General features: G+C 33.1%; 1 protein-coding gene across 1 annotated transcript in view; it reads right to left on the bottom strand.

The window, feature by feature from the left end:
* LOC109841327 overlaps positions 286-985 on the bottom strand; it is a 3691-nt gene continuing 2991 nt past the window's right edge. Inside the window, exons 5-6 of the mRNA XM_020410262.1 lie at positions 781-852; positions 286-593 (exon numbers count right to left, since the gene is read on the bottom strand). Of these exons, the coding sequence (XP_020265851.1) occupies positions 827-852 (26 nt within the window). The 3' untranslated portion in view covers positions 286-593; positions 781-826. The remainder of the gene's footprint in view (positions 594-780; positions 853-985) is intronic.

The following is a 985-nucleotide window of genomic DNA, read 5'->3' as shown; positions in this document are numbered from 1 at the left end:
ATAGTATTTTTTTACAAAAACATAATAAAAAAAACGTCATGGTATCCAAACTAAATGTTTGAAAGCAGTTAATATTTTCTCCCCTTCAGTTGCGGTACAGCGCGAGCGATCTCTGCTAGAGGAAACTGTGAACAAATTTAGAAGTCATCGAAGTTCAATATTTAAGTATAGCTCTTTAAAATCATCTCCGATCATAACCAAATAATAATGATCTTGTTAATCATTATGTTGAGTCTTTTTTTCTCCTTCAATAATTATGTGCGGCCAAATATACCAAAAAAGGCATCCCCTCGATCGCAATCACCTCATATTCTCGAACAAATTTTAAAAAGAAAAAGAACAAGAAAAACAAAAGAAAAAGGTCAAGCACAAGCTTGTTGCATTTTGTATGTATACATGTAAGCAATAAAATGTTACAATGATCTCTATGGATGCTCTTTTCATGAGATTGAATCCTCAGATACTGGGGGAGTGCCTGACCACGAAATATCTCATGAAGAAAGGGAGAAAAAAAAACTTCATTGTAATAATTTGGGGCTTTCACTTGGAAAATCCACTCCTCCAAGCTCTCCTCAATTCCAACTTGCGGAACCCTTTAAGCAAAGAAAATTTGAGAACAGAGAATTTAGGTCATTGCATGATAAAGCACTTGTGAAAACACACAACATATTTATCATAGCAATCAAACTAAAAGAGATTAAAGAAAACAATTATACAAATACATTGCATAAGATGAGAGTATTCATACTCCAGAATTTGCATTTGGGATCGAGTAAGTACCTGTTTCACTGTATGTTACCGCCAACAACATGGAAGAGGAGTCACTTTAAGTTGAATAGAAAACAAAAGGTACTGCAAACAATTGAGTAAATTTTTAGTCCAACAACCACAATTATTTTCAATAGACATTTTGAATTGTGAGTAAATACGAACATGGTGTAACGAGAAATTCGATGAAATGAAAACATTCTCTGATAAAATATAC

This window comes from Asparagus officinalis, chromosome 5 (genome assembly GCF_001876935.1).
Source record: "Asparagus officinalis chromosome 5, Aspof.V1, whole genome shotgun sequence".
Classification (NCBI taxonomy): domain Eukaryota; kingdom Viridiplantae; phylum Streptophyta; class Magnoliopsida; order Asparagales; family Asparagaceae; genus Asparagus; species Asparagus officinalis.
This window is presented reverse-complemented; position numbering and strand designations above follow the sequence as displayed.